The sequence below is a fragment of the Aphelocoma coerulescens genome, chromosome 6 (genome assembly GCF_041296385.1).
Source record: "Aphelocoma coerulescens isolate FSJ_1873_10779 chromosome 6, UR_Acoe_1.0, whole genome shotgun sequence".
Classification (NCBI taxonomy): domain Eukaryota; kingdom Metazoa; phylum Chordata; class Aves; order Passeriformes; family Corvidae; genus Aphelocoma; species Aphelocoma coerulescens.
In genome coordinates this window covers 3,672,535-3,699,085 of record NC_091020.1, presented here as the reverse complement: position 1 = coordinate 3,699,085, position 26,551 = coordinate 3,672,535, and the positions used below count along the sequence as shown (strand labels likewise).

At 50.1% G+C, this 26,551-nt stretch overlaps 1 protein-coding gene across 1 annotated transcript in view; it reads left to right on the top strand.

Moving 5' to 3' along the window:
- The window catches only part of LOC138112759 (hydrocephalus-inducing protein homolog), a 78,946-nt gene that overhangs the window by 6,725 nt on the left and 45,670 nt on the right, over positions 1-26,551 (top strand). Inside the window, exons 5-15 of the mRNA XM_069020358.1 lie at positions 90-289; positions 3,441-3,571; positions 4,852-5,053; positions 9,297-9,489; positions 10,567-10,666; positions 17,876-17,994; positions 19,188-19,411; positions 21,303-21,370; positions 23,751-23,983; positions 24,786-24,886; positions 26,125-26,260. Of these exons, the coding sequence (XP_068876459.1) occupies positions 90-289; positions 3,441-3,571; positions 4,852-5,053; positions 9,297-9,489; positions 10,567-10,666; positions 17,876-17,994; positions 19,188-19,411; positions 21,303-21,370; positions 23,751-23,983; positions 24,786-24,886; positions 26,125-26,260 (1,707 nt within the window). The remainder of the gene's footprint in view (positions 1-89; positions 290-3,440; positions 3,572-4,851; positions 5,054-9,296; positions 9,490-10,566; positions 10,667-17,875; positions 17,995-19,187; positions 19,412-21,302; positions 21,371-23,750; positions 23,984-24,785; positions 24,887-26,124; positions 26,261-26,551) is intronic.

The window sequence follows — 26,551 nt, the reverse complement described above, 5'->3', positions numbered from 1 at the left end:
TGCCCTTGAAGGGTTATAGGAAATGGTTTTTCTTCTGCCATGGAGATGGCACTAAATGCCCTGTGCTGAGCCAGTTTCTTTTCCTGCAGGATTATTCCCATGAGCTCTCCTGCACCAGTGGGAAGGAAAGGATAGTTGTGCCAGTTCGGGCCATTGGTGGCCGACCTATCCTGGACTTCCCTGACCAGCTGGACTTCCCAGTCTGTATAGTCAAACGCAGCAGTGAGAAGACTCTGGTGGTTCAAAACACTGGAAACCTGGAAGCTCATTACGAGATGAGCACCAAGAGGTGAGGCAGCTCATCTATTCTTATGCAAAACACCTTCGGGTGAAAACAGAGTTGGGAAAGAGTAACAAAAGGAAGCAGAGCATCGGAGCTGCTGCCCTGCAGCCCTGGCTGGAAGTGAGCAGGATGGGTGGCATCTGCTCTTGCTTCCAGTGTTCTTAGCAGGATGCAGCCTTTGAGCTTTCTCTGTCCCAGGTTTCCTGGAGGGTGCTGGAACATGTCAGTAGCTGGCTTGCACCCTCCTGAGCACAAGCAGCTTCTGAAATGGTTACTCAGCGCTGTCAGCCAAATAGACAGGAGCAGGTAACCAAATTCTCTGGGAGGACACAGGCACGTGGCATTCCAGCGGTCCCCACATTGGATGCCCAACATGAGCTATGTTGTGGGCAGCCTGTGTGGTTCCTGTTCCTTAAAGCTGATCTGATTTCCCTTGTCAGCTGAGGGCATCAGTCACCTCTTCTGTTCCATGATGAACCTTTGAAAGCCAGTTGAAAATTTCAAACAGATGATTTAAATCTCTGAATAAGGTTGGGCCCCCTTTCATTGAGATTTCTTTGTAAATACTCTGAAGTTCCTGTGTTTCTGCTCTGTTTTTTAATTTTGTTTTGTGTTAAATGTTTGCCAGAATATCATGAATTCTTCATTGGGAACTTTCATAAAGGTCGAGCTCCTCTAATGCCTGTCAGTATAGCACGTGCCCATAGGTATATGCACAGGTGTGTAGGAAATACGACACATTTAGAGAATATGTGAAAAGCAATTGGGCTGATTTAGAAGATAAAAATATAGAATAACTTTTGCTGGAAGGGACCTCTGGAAATCATCTGAGCAAACACACTGCTCAAAGCAAGACCAGTGTCTGGGGCTTGCAAGGTGCCCTTGGGAGATCTGGACCTGTCTTTGGATGCCATACAAGAAAACAAACATCCAAATGGACCTAGTTAAAAAGCGGAAGAAAACAAGCTATTAGAACTCCCTTCATACCTTACCTTTTCTGCCTGTCAGGTGCAGTAGTGATTCATGGAAAGGGTAGATCTAACAGGATGAGAACTATCTTAAGGAACAGCTCACAATGAACAGATAAAAGGCCAAAATGTAGCCTGCCAGGCCCATCTCTTGGCAGTGGTTTTCATTTGGTTATTACAGTGACAGGGATGTCTCCTTCACAGCTCTTCGTATTTGTGGGCTCAGGGAAGAGCTTAGTGATGTTGGCTGAAATCCAGAGGAGTTAAGTTTAACTGCAGAGCTTGTGTCCTTGGGTCTTGGGGAGCCAAGTCTATATGTGAGAGACGACTGCTACAGCAGTAACAGAGGAGTCTGGTGGGTACAGCCCGGGTTGGGATGTAGGAGATGCAGGGGTTGATTTGCACTCAGTTTTTCAGTCCTGACAGCTGAGTTCTGAGCTTGGCTGGATCCTCTTCTCCTGATAATTTGGAAATAAGAAGATACCTTCTTTCTCAGGCAACCCCTGAAGTCACCCCCAGGAGTGTTATTCCCATCCTGCTATCTGAGGGCAGGACTATGTAGACATGGAACAGCAGTGGGAAAGGGATGGGATGGAAGGCAGCGTTGAAGTGTGGCCAGAGATTCCCTTAACTTGCAGCTTCTCTGTTCTGGTGCAATTTCTGGCAAAAGAATAAGAAAAAAATCCTGTGCCTTGCCCACACCAGGCACTGATCCCCCCTAGCCCCAGCAGAGACCTGCAGCAGTCCTGGCAGCACCCCTGGGGCAGATGCAGAAACACGTACAGTAATCCAGCTCTGGGGCTGGTGGGGCCTTGTCTTTCCTCCCCTCTCTCCAAAGTCTCAGGTCCAGCACATAAACATTTCTGGCCCAAGGCTTCTCCATCAGCCAGTAGTGATGCTCTCACTACTGGTAATGGGAACAGGCCAGGCCCATAATTGCAGCAGTAGATCCTTAATGAGCAGAACCTGAAGCGCCTTCATCAGCTGTCACTACTGACATGAGGAAAGTTCAGCTTGCCGGATGTTCTCTTTATTTTTGTGTGGGATGCGTTCATCACCAAACTCCCCAGAACACACTTTTAAGGTGACAGATTGACCACTAGCAAAGCACCAAGGCCAGGAACTTTTGTTTCCTCAGTGAGGCTCTGCAAGAGCACAAAGCCCAGCAGCTGCTGGGCAGAAGCACATTTCACCTGAGCTGTCCTATCAAAGCACGGAGTCTTGTGTCTATCAGGCAAGAGCTGTTCACCTGGTGACCAATCCTAATTGCTCCTGTTAAATCAAAGTGCACCAACACATTTGCATAATTATTTCCAACACATTGCACAGAGTTTGTCTGGGGGGCCAAGCAAACAGTTACCAGCCTGGATGACAACCCAGAGTCCCAGAGTCCCAGACTGCATTGCTGGTAAATACACAGAAACCTTCTGTTGTGTTTCCTTGATGTGCTCCTGGTAACGGTGCTTCATTTAGCTGGGACTGGATCCTTCAGATTGTAAATGGCATCCTCCTTTTGGGTCTTGTTTCCATGCCACTGTAGTGCTCTAATGTGCATTTGCACTCTTTCAGAGTTTTGATTGCTCCTTTTCTTAAAACAGCTTTCATTGAAAGGCTGATAAAATGTGCCCTTTTTAGGCTAAATCAGGATGTTTTCAAGGTAAAAGAAATCAAAGAACCACACTGCAAATTCAACAGTAATAATTCCTTGGAATATTCAAGGAAGAGCTCCTTCTCCCTGTCTGATTCCTAGGCTGTAATCTCACGGGGCAGGTAGTGCCCTAACGTTTGCATCTCTTGAGATGAGGTTTATAGGCAGCAGGAAAAGAGAAATTCCTGAGGCAGTCAGTGTCAAGTTGTGCATGCAGATAGTTCTTAACCCTCTCTGTACTTTCACAAACCATTCTCTGGTGGGATTGCTGGCGGTCAGACCCTTGAGTCTCATTGCAGATAGCTGGATGCAGAGCATGGGGGAGGTGAGGTCATTTTATCCCACAGGATCTTGTGAGGGCTGGATCTCCTCCCACAAGAGTCAGCAGCTGTTTGTGATCCTGTGTGTTCTGTCTGTCTTCTGTTGACTGTGGTTTGTTTGCTCCCTGTTTGCCCAAGTGAGCAGAAGTGACCTGGACTGCAGACGGAATAGAGTCCCCAGATGTCCCCCCCAAGTCCTGATCCCTGTCTTTGTGTTGCAGCCCTTTCTCCGTGGTTCCGGCCAGGGGAACTCTGGGCATTGGCGAAACCATGCAGGTGACAGTGAAATATCAGCCGCTGACGACCGGTGACCACGACGTACCCCTGGTAGTGCGCTACAGCACAGGTGAGCGCTGGGCACTGCACGGGGCACGGGACAGTTCTCCACCATCATTCCCCGTTGTCCCAGCCACCTCAATTCCCTCTCCAGATGTGCCTCTCCTGTTCCAGCTTTACCCCAATGAAAAGTGAGAACTAGCTGGTGTTTAGGGGGTCGATAAAGTGGATACCCTCTAACAGGGCTAGGATTTTTGGAATCCTGTTTTGCTGGGAGTTGCTGAGTGGAGGAAGGAGAAACCCTGATTCTCCACTACCCTGTGGCTCCACCTGGGTGAAGTTTTATTTTATTCCTGGGCACTGCTGTGTGTGAGGTCTCCATCAGACTCTCTCCAATGCAATGTATTTCTTGCACACTTCTGTCCTGTGTGCTGCTTCTCCATTGTCTTGTCACAGAGGCTTTTTCTATGTTGCCCTCTACACGTGTGTAATTTCTGTCTCATAACATTTTCAGGCCCTCGAGTTCCTGTTTGATGACAAATCAAGACAATTTTTTCCTCGTCTCCATTCCCCAGGCCACTCATGCTGTTGCAAACTTCTCCCATCTATCTCCCATTTGATTTCCAGACTGAGGAATCCCATTCAGTCTTCATATAGAAGCTGCTCTCTACTTATTAATCTTTCCTTTGTCCCTTTAATTTGAAATGCTCCAGCTTGGTTTTTGAGATGAGAACAATATCAAATATTTCAAGACTGATGTGGCTGTGCGTTTGGACAGAGAGATGATGGTGGTTTTCATGGTGTTCATTTTGTAGTTGTTTGTCATATTGCAGAGCACTGAGTTGTGTTTCCTTGCTTGTGTCCCCTCCTGTTGTGGGCTGTCACTTCACTTGTTCCTCTGGGCCTTCCTTTTCTGCCCACATGCCCCCAGGCATATTTTCTTGTCAGCAACAAGGGATCAGGAGAGACAGGAGTCTCACGGGATGCCCAGGGGAGACCCTGGTCAAGCCAGGACTGAACAGGGCTCCTCAGCGTCACCTGAAGGACTTTGATGCGGAATTCCCAGTGATCGGCATGGGTCACCTGAGCACATCTGACAAATCCCACTATAAATACTGTCACCTTGGGGCCAAATCTCTACAAACACACTCAGAAATAAGGCATTTAAGGAGGTGCCCAGGACATCCTCACTCTGTACACACAGAGCTGTCAGGATGTGATAAATGTACTGATCCATAGAACTGCTCATTCAGCTAAAAGCTGTGACACTTTCTTCTGTCACCTGTGGTTTGCTCTGTTCCTTGTGCTTCCATCAGCGCCTGAGCTGAGCAAAGACTCCTCTTTTCTTTGTTCCAGGTGAAACTATCCAGACAAAGCTTCATGGAGAAGCTATAGATCTCAACATTGGGTTGAGCACATACTCCGTGGAGCTTGAGAAGACTTACATCACCATGTCGTGCCACACAACCATGTTCATTGAAAACAGGAGTGACACCACAGCCCACTTCCAGTGGAAGACTTATCCTAATGAGGAAGAAGAGAATCAAAGGAAGATGAGGTGGGTTTGAAAGATGCATTTCAGTGAAATACGTGGCCCAAGACTAAAACTAACATATAGCCTTAGGGGTTTGTTGGTGCTTTTGAATGGTTTAGGTCAGGTAAACCATCTCTGAAATTAGGGTGTGTGTCCCTGGGCTTCAGGAGCTCAGCACTTTGCATTCCAGTTCCATTTATACTCCAGCCAAGGATGGTGTTTTGGGGAGGAAAGGTTGATCGCAATGACTGGATTTCCTCAGGTTCTAATTGGGCTTTTGCCTCTCTAGTTTTCTTCCTACGTGACCTGGCAACATCCTTAAACATTTCTTGAGTTGCCTGCCCCTCTTTCCAAAGGTCATACACCCTCTTTTTTTCCCTTAGTTCCTTCAAAAGCTCCTTGCCCATCCAGGCTGGTTGTCTTCCCCATCAGCTCGTCTTTCAGCACATAGGGACAGTCTGTTCCTGTGCCTTCAAGACTTCTTTCTTGAAGTATGTCCATCCTTCCTGGACCCCTTTGTTTTTAAAGTCTCTTTCCCAAGGTACTCTCCAAATCAGTCTCTTGAACAGGCCAAAGTCTGCCCTCCAGAAGTCCAGAGTGGAAGTTTTGTTGATGCCTCTCCTTGTTTCACCAAATACTGAGAACTCTATTATTTCACAGTCACTGTACCCCAGACGGCCTCCGACCACATCTCCCACCAGCCCTTCTCTGTTTATGAACAGCAGGTCCAGCAGAGCTCCACCCCTCGTAGGCTCACTCACCAGCTGTGATGAGAAGCTCTCCTCCATATGCTCTAAGAACCTCCTAGATTGCCTCTTCTCTGCTGTGTTGAGTTCCCAGCAGACGTCTGTCAGGTTAAAGTCACCTACAAGAACAAGTGCTGGAGATCTTGAAACATCCTTCAGCTGCTTGTAGAATATCCACCTCCTGGTCCTGGTTGGGTGGTCTATAACAGACCCCCCCAGGATGTCGGCCTTGTGGGGCTTCCCCTGATTCTCACCCACAGGCACTCAACTTTAGCATCATTAATCTCAAGTTCCATGGCATCAAGAGCCTCCCTAATATACAGAGCCACCCCTCCACCTCTTCTCCCTCTCCCATCTCTTCTGAAGAGCTTGTAGCCATCCACTGCAGCACTCCAGTCATGCAAGTCATCCCACCATGTTTCCATGATGGTGACTACATCATAGCTTTTCTGCTCTCCCATGACTTCCAGCTCCTCCTGTTGGTTACATGTGTCACTAATGCGTGCATTAGTGTACGTGCACTTCAGCTGGGCTGCTGACTTCACCCCTAACTCTGGCTTACCGCCCTTAGGCTCCTCTCTGGAGAGCGTGGTTTCATCCCCTTTCCCTTCAAATCTAGTTCAAAGCCCTCTCAATCAGACCTGCCAGCTCAGGGGCTCTAGCAGGCCAGGTGCCGTAGAAGTTGCCCCCTGATCAAAAAACCCAAAATTTCATTGATGGTACCAGTCCTTAAACCACCTATTGATGATGTGGGTTTTCCTGTTCCTTTCATCATTCATCCCTGCTACTGGAAGAACTGAGAACACCACCTGTGCTCCTGCCCCATCAACCAGTTGACTCAGAGCCTTGAAGTTCTTTTTAATTACCCTGGTGTCGTGATGGAGGGAAAACCCCGACGCTCAATATGAGTGATCAGCAGGAATTCGTTTATTGATCGTATACAGGCTTCTTATATACTATCAATAATAGGCTCATGCATATTCATAAAGGCGCATTCTAAGTGGTTCACGTTGTCTTAGCTGATTTCTAACCCCTCCTAGTTCCTCTTCTGTGGTCAGCAGTTCTCTTTTTTCTTTGTCTACAAGCATTTATTGTTTTACTGCAAAAGACTAACCTTGCTAACTCTGCAATAAAACACTTAGCTCGGCAATAAGAACTCAAAGGTAGCTCAGTTGTTAAGCAGGCTACGTGCAGCTTTCTGCAACTTCAATTGTTATACAAGATGCGTGCGGTGTTGAGCAAGGTCTTGCTCAGCAAACTGCAAAGGGTCTATGTGTCCTTTCTCACGTAGCCAATTCCTCACACCCTGGTGCCTTTCCTGTCAGCCTCATCGCTGCCAGCCTGGACAACCAGCAGTGGATAATAATCAGAGAGCTGATTTAGTTCATTTAGTTCTTAGGGAATCTTCTGGTGATATCCAGTACCTGGATCCCAGGGAGGCAGCAGACTTCCCTGTGGAATGGATCCGGTCGACATACAGGGCCCTCAGCTCCCCTGCAACTACCCTTCTTTTCTTCTTTGCACTTGAGATTGTGATTTGTCTGACAGACAAAGTGCAACTGGAAGACTCTCCAGACAGACTTTTTTCTTTAGTGTCATCTGCCTGACCCTCTGGATCCAGGGCCTCGTACCTCTTCTGTCAGGGCACCTGGGTAGGTGATGGGGGTCAGGATGGAATTTTATTACCTCCCCAGGAGGGACCCATTTCCATTCCCCACCATCTCCTAGGTCTTCTCCCTCTGCCTGGTGGCAGGAAGGGCAGGGCTCTCTGACTGCTGCTGAGCTTCTCTCAGGGTTGGAAGGGTGTAACTCCACCAGCCTTTTTCCCTTTCCCTCTCCCTATACTCCCTCAGCCTTTCCACTTCTTCCTTAAGCTCTGCCACCGGACAGAGCAGATCATCCACCTGCTCACACCACACACAGGTGTCTTGTGCGCTGTCCTCTGGCACTAATGCCAGGCTCAGACCCTCCCTGCAGCCAGGGGCCTGCACAGCTGCATCCTTCCTGGGGGTTCTGTTTGGGTTAGTACACTCTTGCTGGCAGCAGCAGCAGTGGCTTTTGATCATTTGTAAACCATTTCTGGGGGGGGGGGGGGGGGGGGGGGGGGGAGCACAAAGAAAAAAAAAAAAAGGCAAGCACCTCAGAACCAGCCAAAAGACACGAGCCACTGCCAGGAGGGTGGGTGGCTGCACCCTTTCTGTTCAGCCTGCTTGCGCGAATGGCCGCGCAAAAACCGGCAAACTGCGTGCCAAAACCGCCGTGCCAAAACTGCCATAGCAAGCCCCTGTTTGCTGCGGGCTGGGTCACTCCCACTCCCCAGAGCCATTTTAAATTGCCTGCCAAGGACCAGGCGATCGACCCTCGCCGGCTGGAATGGCTGGCAAGAGGGTCCTTTAGTGCCCTGGGCTTCTTGGTTTTCTGCTGTTCTCTATCTACTTACACAGTATCTGACTTCATGCAAGCTCTGTGTGTTAAAAGAAAACCCCCTGACATTCTCTGGCTACTTCCCTGGACTGTTTACTTCCATTTTTTCCTACTTGCCTGCCTCAGCCTGGTCCCCACGTGATCCACTTTCCCCTCAGAAGCAACTAGGTTTCCCCACAGTTAACTTCAGCCTGGTTTTGGTTTTGTGTTTTTTTTCCCAATTACATTAGTTTTCATGCCAGTTTGTGTCCTAGACTTTGACCAGGACATTTTGTTCTTCCTTACTTCCAGTCTTAGGGATGATTTTAGCTCCAAGGCTACTGTCATGCTGTCGGAGAAGCTTGTGAGATCTCAGAGCAGAGAGGACATTTTTATGAGAGGAGGCAGTGCAGGATCCTCTCCCTCTCAGCACATTCTATGACCATGCACTGGGATGGGACCCAAACAGCCCTGGATCATGAAAAAGTCTCTTCAGGAGTTTGCTGTCTCCCTCCTGCATGACAAAGTCCCTTTCCTTCTCAGGGCCTCTGTTTTCATGCATATAAAACCTTGACTGTCACTGAAGGGATGCAATGTCTGAATCCATCAATTTCCTTTGGAAGTGCTCTGGGATGCTCTCATGGAAGGCAGAGAAGGGAACAGGGCAGGTCCAAAATGAAAGAAACAAAGAGTGATGCTGGTGACCTGTAGCTGCAACCCAGCTTCGCTTCCTCTTCCCAGGGAAGTCCTGCAATGGGTGCTCCTTGATCTTGATCTGCCTCCCATGAGGAGCTCAGTGGTAGGAAAAGCCACTTGAGGTGGCTGGTGGATTCCCCTCAGCTGTGGCAGAGGTTTTGAGCCAGAAGGTTCTCTTGAGGGCTGCTGGCTTTCGAAACCTCTCCTGAGCTTGTAAGTGTGGAGTAAAACTGCGTGCTGTGCCAGTGAACAACAAGTGATCCTCTGATCCATTTGGGACCCCGTGGGTCGGGGTCAGCCCCTTGCTGAGGAGCTGCTGCTGCTACTCCCCAGGTGCTTTGCTCTCCTGCACTTACACTGATCTCTGCAAATATGTGGCTTATTAAATGATCTGCTGGGTTTGTCTCTCCCTGTGGCTGCAGGATGTATTATTTGCTTAGTCCGGGGAAAGAGGTCTGGCTGGAAAATTTACTGGAGGAGAAAAGAATAATGGAGGAGCGGGGCACTTGTGAAGATCGCACTGCCAGGCTGAGCAACATAGTCGATGAGGAGATGGCCAAGGTGCAACAAGACCCCATGCTGTTCTTCAATGACATTTTTTCCATTGAACCACTGGTGAGTGATAGCTGAGAACCTCATCTCCTCTTCCTCTTCCTCCTCCTCCTCCCTCCCCCCTTCCCATCGCCTCCCCCCCCATGTGGTCACTTGGCAGATCCTCAGCTGGCTTGATGTGCTGACAGGGAAGGCATCGAGTTTCTGGTGAGGCTAGAGAGCTCGCTCCTAAAAGCATTTCTGCCCTATGGGCTCAGGGCAGGGCTGGGAGCCTGATGGAGCCAAGGCCTGTCCTTGCCGTGTCCACAGGGACCAGTTATTGTAGGTAGGGGCTCCCCCAACACGTGGTGTGTGGGGTTTAGCAGGGGTGCTGGAGCACTGCCAGTTCACATATTGACCTGAAGCATGCAATGGTTCACTAGGAAAAGGAGGCCAAATTCAGCGCAAGGTTAATCATAGAAATGCCAATCCCTTCCTGTAACCACGACTTGCACTATTTCTGAGTTTCCCTTCCAGTGTCATCTGCAAGCCTGGACACAAGGCTGGCAGGTTTAAATGGGCTTTTTGAGTTCTGTTGCACACAGGGACAGAAAATATTTTCCTTTTCTGTTTGGGCAAGCAAAGCCCCACCTCATTCCATCAATCAGAGCCCTGATTCTGAGTACTGGCATAGTGAGAGATGATGAATGCCTAATGTCTGCACAGTGCAAAATCCATTCTCATCTTGGAGTAAACCCTAGAATAATCCCAAGCTCTGCTTTCTTTCCAAACAGGTTAAACTAATATTTTTATTTCCAAGGAAGGGGATCGTGTTCTCTTCATGGTTACTCCTGGTGCCCATCTAAGGCCAAGAGCCGCCAGTGCACAATGGCAGTTACACACCACTGTAGCTGACAGCAGCGTGAAATCACCAAGAGCTTGTGTCAGAGCAGTAGGAATATTGTGGAGAGTGGGAGCTCATCAGCTGAGCATTAAGAGCTCCCAGCGGTGTGTTGAGCTTGGTTTGGTTTCCTCAGGCTCCTTGTGTTGTTCACTCCTGCCTCAACATTGATGCTCTAAATAAAGGCTTACAGGACTGTGGGTGAAAGCAAGAAATGTGATGTTAGAAGATAAGTGGTTTGCTGTCTCTTTCTGTTTTAGGAGGGAGAGATTGGGCCACATTGTTTGGCCAAAATCAAGGTGACCTTTAAACCCCAAGAAGCGCTAGAGTATCGAAGTGTGGCTTACTGCAACATCACAGGTACAGCTCCTTTCCCTTGCTCCTCTCACCCACAGTGAAGCCATGGTGCAAGCCCGAGCCCCTTGGGCTCCCACGTAACTGCTGGGAAGAGTCCGTGGTCAGCGGGGCAGTGCTGGCACATCCCCACTGTCCCTGCAGCTTCCAGGGAGTCTCCCGTGCAAGGCCAGGGCTCAGAGCACCTGTGTCTGGATTACTGATCCCAGAACAACCCAGGCAGTGCAGGGAGAAGCTTTCATGCCATGGCTTTGCCAGCATTTCCTCAAAGGCCGAAGAGCTACAGAGCAGAAGAGCTTTAGTGAATGAGCACTGAGTCCCTCTAGACCACTGATCTCCAGGATGGGTCCATTTCACATGGATCCATCATCAGGCAGTGGGAGCTGAGTCAGAAATGTGCTCCCTGACCCTTGATCCCCTCCCACTGCCCAGACACCACCAGACCAGAGGTGGCTGAGGCCCGCTGAGCCCAGGCTGTTTGTGGAAGGACCACCCTTGGCCAGCACCTGCTTCTCTCCTGGGTGGGAATTGTCACCTTGCAGCTCTCAGTCTGTGGAAATAGAACACAGTGCTGAGTGTCAGAAGCTGAGGGCTTTGGCAACAGAGTCCTGTGCTGCTGGGCCACCTCCAACATCCAATTTGCCAGGTAGCAATTGCCAAACTCCTTCTGAGCTTTGTGCCTTCACTGAATGGATTTCAAAGCTCCTCTGAGTGCATGGGAAGGAACCCATAGAATCACATTAAGTATGTTAAGGATGGAATGGACCTTAAAGATCCTCTAGTCCCAAGCCCCCTGCCAGGGGCAGGGCCACCTACCACTAGACCAGGTAGCTCCAAGCCCCATCCAGCCTGGCTTTGAACACTTTCAGGGCTGGAACCTCCACAAATTTCCTGGGCAACCTGTTCCAGTGTCTCACCACCCTCACAGTAAAAAATTTCTTCCTAGTATCTAACCTAAATTTCCTTTCTTTCAGTCTGTACCCATTACTCCTTGTCCTGTCAGTACAGGACATCAGAGGTGTTTTAAACTCAGCAAACTGGTGGCTAAATGAGAAACCAGCCCAAGGAATGGGTTAGAAATTGGAAGTCAGCCCTAAGGGATATCTCCTGAGGGAAGAAAAGGGTCCATATCAATAGCCAGAGATCTGCTGGGATGAACCACGCTTCTCATAGAGATATGATGGAACTCAGTTTATTCTATTGTCAGTCCCATAGTTATACTCTAATTCCTCAAGCACCTATAAGCAAGCTCCATACTATTGGATTACAGCTACTGTTCACATGGCCTTTAATACCAAGCGATTGGTTACAGATTAATATGCACGCGACTAACATAAGTCTTTCTCTTTCTATGGTCAGCATCCCCCTCCCCAACATCCTGTTGCTTGCCACATCAGCATTGCTCCTCTCGTTTTTCCCTAGTCAAGGACAGTTCACTAATATAGCTTAGATTGTGCACGTACACATGTCCCTGTTCACTCAGCCATTTCTCTACAATTCCCCCTTTTTCTTCTTGCACAAGCCAAGCCTGATGAACAACTTTCTCTAAAGCTTTCCATATGCACCCCAAAACACAACAAATTATTATTGCTACAATTACTAGTGTAGCTAGCAGATGTAATCTGTTGCAGTGGGGATACTGCAACACGCCTATATCAAACCAGGAGTCCCGTGGAAAAGAAATAGATACGGACGGATTCTTGCTAGATGTTTCAGAGATGTTTATTTCCCCAGCCGCATGGCCGGGCTCTGCCGAGGGACCTCTTACCGTCGGGACCCGAGCTGCTTTGCCCGCGCAGGGGAACACAAACCAGCCAATGGGGAACGAGGCTGAGCAGGGGCAGGGAAACCCTGTGCCTCCCCTCAGGGCTCCCAGGGCTACAGGGCGGGGGGAGGAGACCCCAACATCTCACCCGTTTTATTTTAATAAAAGGAGAATGAAGACAACTGGATAAACATAACAAGAACAGTTTCAAAACAAAACAAGCCACCCTCCTGAGTCTTTAAATGTCCAAACAGATTCTGTGGAACATCTTACGGCTGACAGAAGGGAGACAGAACTCTCTGAACATGCTTTGTGGGGAAACTGAGGCAGGAGAGGGTTTAATTTCTTTCCTCCCCCTTTTCATCCCCCACTCGGCATTGGAAAAGGATTTTTGGGGAAACAATTGGCAAAGGCAGGGTTTTGTGAGGGAAACCATGGATGAAAAAACGGATTGGGAATACACTGGGGGTAATAGGACATAGGGTAAAAGGGAAAGGTGGGATTAGGAAAGGGAGACTGTAGGGGGGGTTTACAATGGAGATATTGTCTAACATGACTACGATTTTTTGCATATATACTGCCTTTTACAGGAACACCATCAGGCCCAGTGACCTGCGATGCTTGTAACCCTTTTCTACCTTGTATGATTTTGAATTCCACCACCTCTCCATCTCCCAAGCTTGGGATGCATTTTTCAGGGTTATTCTTTTTAATAGCAGTTCTATGCACGAATATGTCTTGCTGGTTATCACATCTTGTTATAAAACCATAGTTTTGTTTAACATTATACCATTTCACTGTCCCTAAGATCTTAGCTACTATGGTCTTTTCCTTTTTCCGAGTGGCTGCTGTTTTCTGTCTCGCTGTGTCTTTGCTCTCTCTTTCGGTCGCTCCCGTGTTGGAATTATCGGCGCGCTCTTCCCAGGGTCGCGTTCGGGGCCGCGCGGGCCGGGCCGGGCTGCGCCACTCCGTTCGCTGTGCGTCGCCTCCTCTGCTCTCAGCTGCGTTGCCACTGCCAGGGGCTGTGCCCACGTCTCGGCTGGGCCCCCGAGCGATGACCCCCCCGCGCCCTGCTCCAGCGCGCGTTTCGGCTGGGCACGGCTCCGCTCCGCCGCCACCAGCCGCCGCCCGCGCTCCGCCCCTCTCGTTCGGGCGCTCACGGGGCTCGCTCCACCACGCGCTGCACGGGGCCGGGCGGGCACTGCCGGGCCGTGCCGCTCTCTCCGCGCCTCGCTCCGCCACTGACACTGCGGCTCGCGTGGCTCCGCCCGCGCACGGGAACCGTCTCGCTGCTGCTCGCAGAGCGCTCGGTGCACGTGGCCTGGGTCGCACGGTCCCTGAGCCAGGCTTCCCTTCACCAGGACACAGCTGACATTGCTCAACAGTCTCGGTTATTAAATAATATTCACGAAAATATTCTTCCATCGGCATATATTTTGACTCAAATATTAACTGGGTCCAAACGGTCTTCCAAAAGCCCTTGGTAAGAATTAAATCCCAAGAAACATAGAAAAAGTCCTTAAACCACCATGCCAGGAAGTGTTTCAGTTCTTTCTGAGCTTGAATCAAGCTAAAATTTACAAATCGTTGTTCAAGAATCATTTTAAGTTTAAGATAAATGTCCATATGCGGCTCTGAAAGCCAAGAGTCTTCCCACGGTTCCTCCATAGTTTAGATATGGAATAGCAAAACAAAACCAAGAAGAGGAATCCAAAGTTTCCAGGGTTTACTCACACAAGTCGCTTAGGGATCGGGGATCGTTCTGTCCTCAATTCTCCACCATATTGTTACAGTGGGGATACTGTAACACCTATATCCAACCAGGAGTCCCGTGGAAAGGAAATATATACGGACGGATTCTTGCTAGATGTTTCAGAGATGTTTATTTCCCCAGCCGCATGGCCGGGCTCTGCCGAGGGACCTCTTACCGTCGGGACCCGAGCTGCTTTGCCCGCGCAGGGGAACACAAACCAAGCAATGGGGAACGAGGCTGAGCAGGGGCAGGGAAACCCTGTGCCTCCCCTCAGGGCTCCCAGGGCTACAGGGCGGGGGGAGGAGACCCCAACAGTAATCCTTCTTGAACCAGGTTCCCTAACCACCCTGTCAGACCGAGCGAGGACAGCCACTCAGAGAAGCTGTCTGTATGGATCTGTATCCTTTGAAAAGCATCTTGCAGTTCTGAGAGCTGTCGATGGATACTCTGGGAATGGTCTGATAGGTTCATACAACACATACCTTCAAACTATTTGCAACCATGGCCATGAGCTAGCAATAAAAAATCAATCGCAGCTCGATTTTGTAGTACAGCATGCCTAATGCTATCTACATCAGTTAAAAGCTCATTTAATATATGGGAAGTCCTATTAAATTCCTTTTCTGACCAACAGGCCAACTTTTTCAGATTGTTATAGCGATGTGCTGCAGCACCCCCTGGGTTAAAAATAGCCAATGGTATAAATGCACTCAAACTCATAATGTTTACCTTATCATGACAATCTTTATCAAACGTGGAAACACTACGCTAGTATCTGTTCCACATCCTACTTTTCCAACTTTCTGATGCCGTAATGTTTTTCCATGCTCGTATAGAAGGGGCAAACATAGTTAGCTTTCCCAGGTAGCAAGGACCCCCAATCAGACTATGCGGAATCCCATTCCATGCTCTATCTCCGCATATCAAAAACACTCCAGGAGGTAAAACCTTTCCTCCGGTTGTGTCAATAGACTCAGCTCCTCCCAATGTGGCCGGCACGTTCCAGCCTCCGATGGAGTGTCCTGATATGTTCTGTTTCCATGGAAAAGAGGCCATGCCCTGTCGTGCCTGATAGTCCTCCCAAGGATCTCCAAAGAAAAAAACCCCAGACCCTTTGGCATATTGCATTGGAGGCACCACATTGGAACAGTTGGTCCATGGTGTTACGTTAACAAGCGTACTGGGAAAAAGGGACGCATAAAGCTGTAGCTCTTGAAGAGGCAAGGTTGCATTTTTTGTTAAATTGGCAATAATACGGGTTTGCTGCAAGGAGTGCCGATAGCTAGACCAACAACCTAAGCACTCGCCCCGGTTTCTTTTGTTTTGCATTTGTTGCTCCACTTCCTCATTGATTTTCCCTATATCTGTCACCCATTTTTGAAACGTGTCTTCGAGTGAGATCCATGGCACACCAATTAGACATGTGCGAAATGGATCTGCTGCCGACCTCATGGCCAGACAGAAATCTGGCTGGTTCGCCTGGTGGCCCATGTTACCCACACGTTTTCTCTTTCTGACACTGAAGTTATCACAGCTTTACTCAGGGTGAAAGTACTTGAGAGGAGGAGCCACATGTAGGGCACCATGCCTGGGTTACAGTGGTCTTTTTACTCACTTGCAGACGTCTGATGGCTTCCTTCCCTGCCCACACTTCCAAGCTTAGTAAAAACTCGTGTGGATCCCTAAATGAGCTAACTCTAATCTGTTGTGGTGGAATTCCGAGCACGATAGACGCACACTGCCTAAAACTTCTTGTCTCAGGCACTTGATAACATTCACGGCATAAACTACCTCACTCATGTACATTCCAAGTTCCCCTAGTAAGCTCTTCCCCACAGCCCCCACAGCACAAGTGCAAGCACAAGCTATTATACCAGCATAAACAATTTCTGCGGTGATTAGCCTGCGCACTTGGTGACTGTTCCCAGACTCCGAGTGGTCGTCCAGATGTGAGCGGCCACCAAGCGAAGGTTCACTTCCCAAAGGTTGGGAACATCTGCTGTACGTGCCATGTCCTGGCTCAAAGTCGGGAGGTGGAGCGGAGGGCTCTACTTGAGCCCATTCCTGTAGTTGCAGGGCCGTCTGGGCCACACCCTTTTGGGACTCAGTGGGACCCTGTTGTGCCTCGTGCTTCTGATGGAGCTTTTCTTCCATAGAAGACAGAGCACAATCAAAGTGTTGCTTCATTTGATTCATTGCCTCTTCTACTTGACGAGCCCATCTTTCCAATGCTTGTGGGTTCACACAAGATCCTGGGGGATGAGCACATAGCTCATTTGTCACCTCTGTCATTGGTATGTCATCATCTGGCAGAGGAACAGTCTGTGGCTCTGGCCGAAAAGCAGTCTGTGGCAGAGAAACAGTCTGTGGCAGAGAAACAGTCTGTGGGATGAATCTCTGCTGCCAGCGGAGGTGGAGGGGTGGGCAAGCAGGGTAGAGGCGCGGTTGACAAGAAGGACCGCCCGTTGCTCTGCCCATTGACTGGTCGATTGTAACTTCCGTGTTTGCCTTCAGTTTGCTCTGAGGCGTGGTGGCAGTAGCTTCCTCTTTTGGCTCTGATTGCAAGAGCTTTTTCTCCTGCTCCCGCAGGAGCTCACTGACAGTCTCAAAGTGCTTCTCTGCTTTCTGCCCTTTTATCGCGCTTTTAAACAGTCCACTCAGCTCTCTGCGCTGCGTAGTCCGGGCAGGAGTGACAACCCCAGCCGGTGTTGCAATTGCCTCCACCACAGCCGCAGCTAGTCTCGACTTGGCTTGCATATTTTTCAAGGCATTTATAACCGTTCTCCAGGTGGGCCCTAAGTTTGTCGTTTCTTTCCCTTTTCCCTGGATAGTACAGTCCCAGAGGTGATCTCCTACTTCCCTCCACTCGGCTGCATCAAAGAGGAGAGGGGGGACTCGCAAATGTCCGTGCTCCCGCGCCCATAAAACGAGCTTATTTAGATCCTTTTCCTTGACCTCCTCCCCTCGCTTAGTGAGGATACTGAGGAGTAATTCCTGTGCTGCCGCAAACTCTAAATCCATGCTAGCAGAGTATCACGGAGGGAAGGTAGTGACCCTTCTTACCGGCCTGACCGACGTCCTTTGACTCACAGTCAACACTCTCCGCCTGCAGTGTCTCTGTCGCTCGTCGTCATCACCCTCCTTTTGGTGATCAGCGAGCATATCTTCCTCTGAGGAACGGTCCCTGGTCGGGCGCCAGAAATAGCCAGAGATCTGCCGGGATGAACCACGCTTCTCATAGAGATATGATGGAACTCCGTTTAGTCTATTGTCAGTCCCATAGTTACACCCTAATTCTCCAAGCACGCATAAGCAAGCTCCATACTATTGGATTACAGCTACTGTTCATGTGGTCTTTAATAGCAAGCGATTGGTTGCAGATTAATATGCACACGACTAACTAACATAAGTCTTTCTCTTTCTATGGTCAGCATCCCCCTCCCCAACATCCTGTCGGCTTGCCACATCAGCATTGCTCCTCTCTTTTTTCCCTAGTCAAGGACAGTTCACTAATATAGCTTGGATTGTGCACGTACACATGTCCCTGTTCACTCAGCCATTTCTCTACACGTATCTTCTCTTGCAGCATCAGGAGCTGGTTGCATCCAGCTCAGAGTCAGGGACAAGCATTGAGGCAGCCTGAAAAATACAGGATAACAGAGAGAATTATTGTACTGAAATGGACATCTCTCCACAGGCCGTGAGACCAGGCTGCCCCTGAAGCTCAGAGGGGAAGGCAAAGGACCCTGGGTTGAACTCAGCTATCATACACTGAACCTTGGGAACATTTATGTCAACACACCCCACGCCTATGAGGTGAGCAGCAGGGTTGGGGTGGATCCTGATGGCTCCTGAGGCAGCAGCGAGCCTGGTGGACCTGTGGAATTCCTGGCAACTTGGGCAGTTGTGAGCAGGGAATATTTGACGTACTGCTCAAATCCGGAGGGGTCGGAAAGGCGTGTCTGCTGTTCATGAAACCCCAGGCCCTGCTTTTTGGCAGCCTTCCTTGGCCATCAGCTGGGAGGCTTCCTGCAAACCCCCTTGGCCCATGAAAGCAACACTGGGTCAAAAAGCTGCATGTGCAGAGGCTTTTGTTCCAGTCCCAGGCACAAATCAGCTTTGTGCTCAGGCTGTCCAAAAGCAGCTGGAACAAACTGGCTGCATTTGAGTTTGAGTCCAGTGCAAAGAGTTTTCAGTCCAGTGCCTCCTGCCTATTCCTGGCAGTTGGAGGAAAGCCATCCACCCTCCTGGCTCAGCACTGGTCAAGGGGCTTGGGAGTGCTTTCCCTTGCTGAGCAGTCCCTCACCACACTTCCTCCTTGGTGCATCTCTGGCTCCAGAAAGAGGAAAGTGTTCCTGGGAATAAAGTAAAGGAATTTTCTACCTATTTGCCTCCACCCCAATACTGTCAAGTTTGCAAAAAACAAAACAAAACAAAAAAACACAACAAAGACAGAGAGCAACTGAAAGAGGTAGGAAATGAGGCACTACATCATGCCAGACACTTTCAAAAGCTTGGCTGTGGAAGGGAAAGGCACCCTGAGTTTTCTTACCAAAAGATGGTGCTGCCTATACATTTTCGTGCTGGTGCCTCATTGTTTATCAATGAATTGTTTCCGTGATCTGAGAAAAGGGGAATGAGTAGATGGTCCTGTTGGAGCTGTGCTAACCAGGGCAGCAGCAGCAGCTCTGTGGTGATTCACTACGCAGCTGCAATCACCTCACGTTGCTCCCAGGGCCAGGTCTGAATGAGCCTGGTGATGCTGACCAGAGGTGGACTGCTCTGTGTCCATGGGATAACCCCAGGGTGACTCTGGTTATGTGAAGTGACCAGTGCTTTGCATGAAAACCCAAAGGCAGAACTTGTCCTGTTGTATTTTTTTGTCCTCTGCCATTCAGCAGCACAAAGCATCTTCTGCCCTTTCCAGGTGTCAGTGGCTTCATTAGAAAATAACTGCCAAGAAGGGAAGATTCCACATGTAGTTCCATTTTGCTTTCTTGCTGCTGCAGGTGGATCTGATTAACAAGGGCCCTATTGATGCTCCCTTCACCTTCGTGCCTCCAACCGCACACGTGGCCAACTGCTTCGAGCTTGCGCCCAGGAAGGGCATCATTGCGCCAGGCGAGAGACAGACTATTCAGATCTCCTTCAAAGCCACCGTACTGGGGATGTTTGATGAAGAATTCCAGTTCAGTGTGGCTGGATCTCCTATGCCTGCAGTGCTGAGAATCAAGTAAGGACTCTGGGAGCTTGGTGGGCCCATCTCTAGCTGAGTCTGGGACATCCCCCACTTACCTCAGTTTGGGGTGGAGCAGAGAAAAAAGGTGTTTCCTGAGGTCATAATCTCTGCTCTGATCCTGACATTGCCTTAGTGTGAGGATGCCTGCTGGCCTGTGTGGGTACCTGGGAGCTGGAGTGACTCCTCCCTGCAGGGATCTCCCTCTGCCTTGAACCATGGCAGGCAGTGGGATGGATCAGCTTTGGGCAGTAGCTGCTGCGGCATGTCCCACCTGAACAGCCAGCAAGGCCTCCAGGGCTTTGGAGATGGGCCAGCCTGGGTGATTGTGCGCCAGAAGCAGCATTTTTAAAATCCTCTGATAATAATTGATCCCAAAGGGGCAGCAGCAGCCTCACCTCAGCTCTCATGCCCATGCATGGAGACAGGCTGAGCTCCCAACTCCTGTGCAGAGAGTGCTCTGGTACCTCCTCTCCACAGCCAGGAAAGGGCTGATGTGGAACAGGGAACTCTGCAGCAGGGACCGTCACAAGAACTTGGCCTTCATCCCATGGGCTGGTGCCATTGCAAGAGAGAATCCTTGCCCAGCAAAAGGGAGAAGGGGTGATAATAGGGGAGGCAGAGCTCACTTCTCAGAACCACAGCAGCGTGAGGGCTTGTCCCTGCTAGCCTGAGCCATGTGCTGGTGGGATAATGTAGTGTAAGCAGGAAAGCTGATGCTGGCTGCTCTGGAGCTAGGCTGCTGCTGTTGGAGGGCACTGGGTCAAGGCAGTAAAGAAATGAAAGCAATCTGCAGTCGATTATACCTTGTATAAATGAGGGGAAATGGATGAAAGAGAACAAGAAGGTTATTACTAAGCAAGAGGAAAGCAGTAAGTAGGTCTGCCCATAGTAGAGAAACAATTCTGCTGGCTTTGTTTTTGGAGGAAAAGTGCTGGGTTTTTATTTTGGAAATCAAGAGGGAACCTTTTAACATCAATTAATTGATTCTCCTCTGTCCCTCCCCCAAACTGGTCATGGGCTGTTACTGCATAAGCAGCTTTCTCCCTGAGCAAGGTGTCTCTTGTTGACGTGCATAGAGCAGAGCCAAGGGCAGTCCTGTGAATACAACAGAAGGCACAGTTCACTGGTGCTTGATTTTTAACCAGAAGCCAGAGTGGGCATTGATTGGCATCAACCATGAAATAAACTTGTGAGTGTTGTGCAGCTCCAAGTGCTGATTTCAATGGATGTTGGTGACTTTTGGAGCTTGTGTCTGCTGAGTTCAAGGGCAGGTGAGGTGGTGTGGTAGATTGAGGATACCCATGTTTGGTTGTTTAAACCATTGCTCTTGGCTGTGTCAGCTGATGCACTGGGAACAAGCTGGTCCTTTCCTCTTAAGATTCATTTGTCCACTGAGTAGAATTGCTGCTGCTCTTTTCAGAAGATGTTTGGGGCTGCCCTGGCTTCATGTCTCAAAACTCTGTCTGTAATTACTGTGTGGGTCCTGAGAAAGCTCCATGGAAACACCAGCTATATCAGCTAAGAAGTAGCAAATCAGGGAAGGTGTGGCTGGAAAGGCTGGTTACAGAAGTCCATCACATTTCAGATGGGGAAACTGAGGCACAAAGCTGTGTCTGGGTGTGTGTTCAGGGTCCTTCATGGGACCAGCAGCAACTCTGGGGCACTTCCTGCCTGCCCTGTGCCCAAAGCCCCATCAGTGGCTGTTGCCTGCTGACCACTTGGCTTTGGCTGCCTCCTGTCCACATGGACACTGCTGAGCACATGGTGGTGTGTTGATCTGAAACCCATGGTGCCCCTGACACCAGGTTTTCTGCCCCTGAGCCACGACAGGCGGACGCTTTGCAATTCCCTTTAACCTTTGCCTCCTCTGTCCTTGTCATCGCAGGGGGTGCATCGAGGGACCAAATTTACACTCGGACGTCAAAGAGATTGACTTTGGTGACATGGCCTTTGGTGAGTGTTCCCTGGGCTTGGACGCAGCGTGAGGGGTCTGTGCATTCCAAAATTGAGCACATAAGGGGATCCATCACTCACGTTCTGCCTCTTCAGGGTGTGAACTCCAGGGCTGCTGGTGCCTCAGGTAGCATTTTGCCATCGTGAGATCAAATAGAACCAAGGAATAGAATGTCAGTATGTTCTGGTGTGTCTCTGTCCTGGTTTAAAAGACAGATGTCTGCCAAGAAAGGCAGGAATCTTCATGGAATGGAAAGATGACCCCCTCCCTCCAAATTATTATACCTTTGAAATTACAGGGCTTCCAGGCAAAGATCTGGGAAAAGGAATAACAGGTCTTTACTAGAATAGATCAGGACAGCACAAACAACACCACAGTAACAGAACGCCGAGTCCTGTGTTTCCCTTTGGGTGTGGTTATGATCCCAGGCAGGAGGAGCTGTTGGCTCTGGTAGGGCAGCGCTCCTCTCCCAGCTGGCATCGGCAGGGAAGGAAGGAAGGCAGGAAGGAAGGCAGGCAGGGAAGGAAGGTAGGAAGGTAGGAAGGCAGGAAGGCAGGCAGGGAAGGAAGGCAGGAAGGAAGGCAGGAAGGCAGGAAGGAAGGCAGGCAGGCAGGAAGGCAGGAAGGCAGGCAGGAAGGCCGGCAGGCAGGAAGGCAGGCAGGCAGGAAGGCCGGCAGGAAGGAAGGCAGGCAGGAAGGCCGGCAGGAAGGAAGGCAGGAAGGCAGGAAGGCAGGAAGGCAGGAAATGGCTCCTTTTGCAAACTCAGGGGCAGCAGGCGATCTCGGCACTGCCGAACACCAGCAGGCAGGAGGGGGGAAGGCAGGCAGGTTCGATCGTAGTGCCGAGTTGCAGCGTAGCGGAGTCCCGGGGCCGAGCACACAAGCTCCCGCAGCTTCCCGATCCCTGAGAGGAAGGAAGGAAAGGTCCGCTTCCTGCGAAATCTCAGCTCCGAGTTCACAACGGCTCGCGGCATCACGCCACAATTCCTGAAGAACCCCGAAGGCCAAAGCCCACCCCCACAGCCAAACCCCCCCAAACCTCTCTCCCCGTCCCCAGACCAAGGGAAAAATTTGCTATGAAGCCTGAACCCATAACAATGAAGTTCATGAACTTTTTAAAGAAAATTCATTGCCTTCCTGAGCTGCTTCTTCCCCTCCCTGCATCAGCACTGAGGCACTTGTTAAGCTGCCTTTTGAAGAAATGAAACAAGAAAGGCAGCAGGTAGAAACATGGTTCTGTAGTAGGAGATTGATCCTATTGCTTAATCCAATTTCATTGCTAAGGTCCCTTCAGCTGAAGGCAGCTGTTGTGTCTTTGCTTCTTTTCAGCTGTTGACTGTTGTCTGCATGTGGTGACCTCAGTCTCGTTTGAGGTTGGGACATCTGTGTCTGTCCTTCTTGTGCCTCTCTGCCTGCGTGCTGGAGTCACTGCTGGAGCCGGCAGTGGTCCCTGTTGATGGGCACGGAGGAGCTCTGGGCTGTGCCTGCTGTTGGTTTTTCCCCCCGCGTGTGTTCAGATGACTCTTGGTGAGAAGCCTGAGGAGAAGTCTCCTCTCCACAGAGCTGGCCAGCCAAGCCAGATGTCCACTGCAGAGCAGGTTGTGGCTGGTGTTTGCGCTCTGCGGGACACCCCCACCATGCGTGGCTGTATCTCTGGCTTTCCAGTATGGAAAGCAAATCTTAGAGCTGAAGTGGGGTAAACCCTTGCAGGCAGCAATGCCAGTGAGTGGCACAGGTGTGATGTCCCCATTTGTTGGGTGAGGTGTGATGTGGTTCCTAATTGCGACTCTTGAAGCAAGGCTCAGGTTTGCCTCCAGTGGAGTGGGCTCTGAGCTGTCACGTGCTCAGTCTGTTTGGCCCAAACCAAGAGATGCCTTAAGGATCCTGCAGAGAGAAGCTGCACTGCGGTGCTTTGCATCACGTTCTGTTTCCTGATTCCATCCTCACTTTCTTTTGCTGTAGCTTCTTCTCAATGACAGCTCATTGTTGATATATCTTGAAAACAGTGGCAGTGTTGGCAGACTTAACAGGGAATTTTTACAGCTTGAATTTTCAGAGGTGAATGCTCGGTCTGGGTGCACACTCATCAGTGAGAAATAACTGGTGCTGGTTTGGAGCAGGTGAGGGAGCTCCTCCCCATGAGAAAGAGAGAAACTTGTGGTGTTCAGCAGGGCTAAGAGTGGGCATTTTCAAGGCAGCAGTCTGGGATCAGTGTCAAAGGGAACTAAGTGACGATTAATTCCTCATGCAGCTGCTCGGTGAGCTGTAGTTCAGATAACAAAAAGCTAAATTCCAAGCATACTTTCATCCTACCAGGATATTCACACCAGGAGTCATGATGTAATTGGTGCCTAAATGGATATTTGTGTCCTGTTCCTAGGTGTTCCCTACACCAAGAACTTCCGCCTCACTAACGCCTCCCCGGTGTCCCTGACGTTCAAGCTCCGCATGTCGGACAATGGTTCAGGGCCTGTCGTTACCTGCCAGGATCAAATGTGCAACAATACCGACCCATCCTGGAGGAAGGGAATTCATTTCTATGTGGAGCCAAAGGAGTTTAAATTGACTCCCAGACAAGGGACCATCCTCCCCCAGGGACACCAGGATATTGAGGTATGATGGGAAGAGTCCAGCTAGTGGGGCTGAAGCTTCACTGGAGTGTGGGAGGGCTTTAGCTCTGCCAGCTTTGGGCATCGTGTGCGTGAGAGACCTGCACCGGTGTGAGGCCTCTGTTAGCTGGGGTGCTGGGGATGCTCCTGAAGGAGCTGTTTTGTCTCCAAAATCACGAGCTGAAACCATGTACCAGATGATCAGTACAGAAGCCGCTCTTGTGCTTTTGAGAGAGATTTCTTTGATTGAAAGTGGGCAGAGGAAGGATGAGGACAGGAGGTGGCTGTTAGAGAGATGTCATTGTATAAGGCAGTTTGCTTTTCTTCCTGGTTTCATTTCTCCTCTCCTGGGGAGCAGATGAGTTGTGTTCACTGCAGGGATCTCCAGGGGAGACAGAAAAAACTCTGCAGCCATGAACTGCCCAGCCCCTGCTGGGCCACACTTTGCCCTCCATTTCTTGCTGTAAAGCTGAACTCGTTCTGTTCAAGACAACAGATTTCTTCTGCATTTCTATCATTGCAGTCAGATGAAAAATTGGCCCCTTAATTTGAATGCAGTGGTGCATAGAGCCTTACTCTAATGTTTTAGTTTAGCTGACCTATGCCCTGATAGAAGGGTGTGTTTAACAAATCCGGTATTGCCAGAAGGCTTGTGTTACTCCCAGAGACTGTGCTCTACACATGGACCAGCAGAAGAATGAAGGCAAAATCCTCCCTTTCCTTACCGTGAAACAAGAACTGGAGGACACCACGCATGGGCAATGAGCTTTTGTAAGGAAGGATTTACTGCTCTTCTCTTCCACCAGGTGACCCTGTGTTCCAACACCGTGATGGAGTACCACCGGCGTATCCTGGTGGACGTGGAGGGCGCTGGCGAGAAGGTGTTGTCACTGACCGTCATGGGCAGGTATCAGCATTTCCCTGGCCTCCCCCAGCACACTGCCTTGCACAGGCTTTGCTGGCTGCAGCTCCCAAGGAGAAGTGTTGCTTAATGACCTCGTGTTCTGCCCAGCTGGACAAGAGAACTGCAGTATTTGGAAAGCAGCCTGTGGTGAAAAGCACCCCTGCTCCCACCCCAGCATGATCCTGGGCCTTTTTCTAAAGGGAACAGGAATGATATAATTTATTGGCCTGGTTTTTGGTGCTTGAGGTGGAACAAATTTGCCAAGGGCTTCCTCTCCTTCTTTCTGCAAGAGGTGGAGTTGTGCTGGGTTGTGAGCACCCTGCAGCATTGGTTTGGGACACAGGGAGCAGCCTGCCGAGAGTCAGGGTCTGGTTCTGTTCATGAGGGCACTTGCCAGTGGGGAAGTGGCTCACAGCAAGAGTGGTGAGGGCAAGATCTTATGAAGGGAAAACAGCCCTTGATGTGGCAGGTTAGCTCTAGATTTTCTCCTTCCCTCTGCTTCCCATTTTGAGCTTTAATGTTCTCAGACTTAACCCAGAAGTTGTTCTTGCTGCAGCCAAATTCCATCCTGCTATGCTGCTGTGGACATCAGTTTAACGCCAAGAGGGATGCAGCTCCCTCTCCCAGGCAGAGCCGTCCGGTCAGTGCCTGGGCAGCAGTTTTGTCAAGCACGTGCAAATGGGGACAGGCAGCGTAGAGAGCCGTGGGGTGAAGGACCAAGGGAGCTGTAGGAGGTGGGAGAGGGTGATCACCCACTCCGTAGGGCAGGTGGTGGCTTGTGCCCTCCAGGGCTGGGGCAAACCAGCTGACTTCTCAGGCCAGGGCAACAGCACCATGGCAGAGAAGGGAGTCATTTTTACTGAGACACTGGAGTCTGGTGTTCTTTGAGCCTTGGTGAGCACTGGTCCTTGTTGGCAAGGCTCCCCCAGAGCTCATGGATCACTGGGACTGTTCCAGGAGTCCTTTCAAGCCTTCTTGGGTAAAGGAGGGGCCGAGGCAGCTGTGGGACAAGTGCTCTTCCTGGGCCACTTGGCAGCCTCTGGGTGCTGCGTTTCAGGGTTTGCCTCTCCTTGACAAGACATGTTTGAGTGGGAAGACTTTGAAGGCAATTTATCACTGTAGGGCTGTTAAATGTTGATTTGACAGTGACAGATGTGTTACGCTCCGTTTCACAACCTTCAGGGGTAAACCTTCTCCATCCTCAGTAGCTCTGATTCCCTTGGGGCCATCTCTTTCCCCAGATGCATCGTTCCTAAGCTGACAGTGTGCCCCTACATCCTGTGCTACGATGAGTGCCATCTGAAGGAGCCGTACGAGAGGAAGTTCCTCATTGTGAATGACAGCCACATTGCTGCCTGCTACGGGCTCATTGCTCAGGTTTGGCATCGCATCCGCCTCCTCCTCGCCAATATTATTGAGGAGATTATTAGGGGAAAAAAAGGGTTTGGTTTGCTGGTTTCTATTCAATCTTAAAGATCTGCTGAGAACAAGATCCTACCTGAATGTAAACTCTAGGGTGCAGTTTAACCTCCTGAGGAAGCAGTTCATGTTCTAGTCTTCAGGGTGTGGGAGATCTTAGAGGGTTGTGAAAAGCTGCTGCATCCACAGACACCAACGCCTGTGCTGGCAGCCTCCTTGCAGGACCCCCTGAGAATGCTAAGCCTTCAA